This window comes from Cebus imitator, unplaced genomic scaffold, assembly GCF_001604975.1.
Source record: "Cebus imitator isolate Cc_AM_T3 unplaced genomic scaffold, Cebus_imitator-1.0 Scaffold59, whole genome shotgun sequence".
NCBI lineage: Eukaryota > Metazoa > Chordata > Mammalia > Primates > Cebidae > Cebus > Cebus imitator.
Genome location: NW_016107374.1, coordinates 1,345,121 through 1,346,672, shown reverse-complemented (window position 1 = coordinate 1,346,672; position 1,552 = coordinate 1,345,121). Strand labels below are relative to the sequence as shown.

Here is a 1,552-nt window from a genome sequence, read left to right as displayed (position 1 = left end):
GGTGGAGAGGAAGCGTCAGGACCCAGTGGGTGGAGGAGGAGGGTGGGGACCCCAGGTGCGGTGGAGAGGAAGCGTCAGGACCCAGTGGGTGGAGGGCGAGCGTTGGGAGCCCCTGGGATGACGGGTGAGGGCCGGGGCTGAGGTGGGGTGGGGCCCCACAGGGTGTGGGACGAGGGTCGGGGCCCGGAGGCGGAGGTCGGGGTTGAGGGTGGGGACCAAGGCGGGGCGGAGGGGAAGGGTCAGGACCCCTGAGGAGGAGGGCCAGGGCCGGGGCTGAGGTGGGTGAAGGGCAGGGGACAGGCCAGGGCCTGGCCGAGATGGGGTCGGAGTCAGGGTCCAGGCCGGACGGGGAAGGCCGGCCAAGCCCCCGCGGCCGCCGCCCACACCCCTCCGGCCACGTTCGGCCTGGACGCCTGGGGCGGCGGAGGCGCTCTGGTCGCGCCTCGAGCTGCTCAGTTACCAGAGCCGTTGGGGCCGATAATGCAGGTGAACCTCCGGAAGGGGCCAATGACCTGGCGGCCCCGCCACGACTTGAAGTTCTCCACAAACAGCAACTCCAGGTGGCCCATGACGCCGCCCTCCCGGCCTCAGCCGGGTTCTCACGAGCCCGCGGAAAAAAAGCGCGGGAAGGGGGTTCTCCAAGTCTCGCGAGACGAAAGCAAGGCGAGGCGAGAGCGGCGCTGTTCCTTAGCAACGAGTTGTTGACGTTTCTGAGTTACAGCGAGCGCCTGCGCCTGAGCGGCGTTGCTGGGACCCCCGACGGAAAACCGTGCTGCAGGCTTGTCTCTCCCTGGCCGGACCTAGGGAGCCAAGCAGCCCTGCGCCGCAGCTTGCTTATCTTCGTTGTCTTCTAAAAAGCCCTTAGGCTTTCCGTGGGTTCCCAAACCATGGCGGTGGCGCTGCCCAAGGACTTGCAGCAGGACGCCAGCCTGGCCAAGAGGAGGCACGCGGAGCTGTGCAGGCAGAAGAGGGTCTTCAACGCCAGGAACAGGATCATTGGGGTGAAAGGGCAGGAACCGGGACGGGGCTAGAGGGCGGATGCGGGCGAGGGGCGGCGTGGAGCGGGAAAGGAGGTGAGTTCTAGGATGAAACGTCTAAGCCAGGAGGCTGCAGACAGCACCGGGTTTTGCAGGAGAGAAGTAGGATGAGGGGAGGAAGAATTCGATGCATTGACCTTGCTAAAGGTAGGGGAGACCTTAGCAGGCTCAATAATGCTCCCTCTCGACCTCGCCTGGAGTCACCAGCAGTTCTCCCCTGAGCCAGGTTTTCTACAACTCGTTTACAATGGAGGCAAAGATTAAAAAAAGTAGTAAGTAGGATTGTTATGTACTGAATAACATTATCTGGCTCTAATCCGTCTCCAGTTTTTCCATTTATAGGGAGACACTGAAGCCTGGGATGTTCAAGTTCATGACCAGAAGATAAAAGAAGCTACTGAAAAAGCTAGACATGAAACCTTTGGTGAGCATTTTCTGAATGCTTATCTATTGGTTTAGGGTTGTGTGCCCTTGGACTCCAGTCTTACCTGCTCTTTTTTTTTTTTTTTTTTTTT

The 1,552-nt window shown here is 60.5% G+C and overlaps 2 protein-coding genes across 3 annotated transcripts in view; one reads left to right on the top strand and one right to left on the bottom strand.

Moving 5' to 3' along the window:
* The window catches only part of SMC1B (structural maintenance of chromosomes 1B), an 81,288-nt gene extending 80,687 nt beyond the window's left edge, over positions 1–601 (bottom strand). For both annotated transcript variants that reach the window (XM_017529472.2, XM_037738901.1), the window contains exon 1: positions 461–601. In XM_017529472.2, coding sequence (XP_017384961.1) covers positions 461–569 — 109 coding nt within the window. In that variant the 5' untranslated portion in view covers positions 570–601. The remainder of the gene's footprint in view (positions 1–460) is intronic.
* Positions 602–695: 94 nt separating this feature from the next.
* The window catches only part of RIBC2 (RIB43A domain with coiled-coils 2), an 18,874-nt gene continuing 18,017 nt past the window's right edge, over positions 696–1,552 (top strand). Inside the window, exons 1-2 of the mRNA XM_017529473.2 lie at positions 696–1,001; positions 1,380–1,461. Coding sequence (XP_017384962.1) covers positions 888–1,001; positions 1,380–1,461 — 196 coding nt within the window. The 5' untranslated portion in view covers positions 696–887. The remainder of the gene's footprint in view (positions 1,002–1,379; positions 1,462–1,552) is intronic.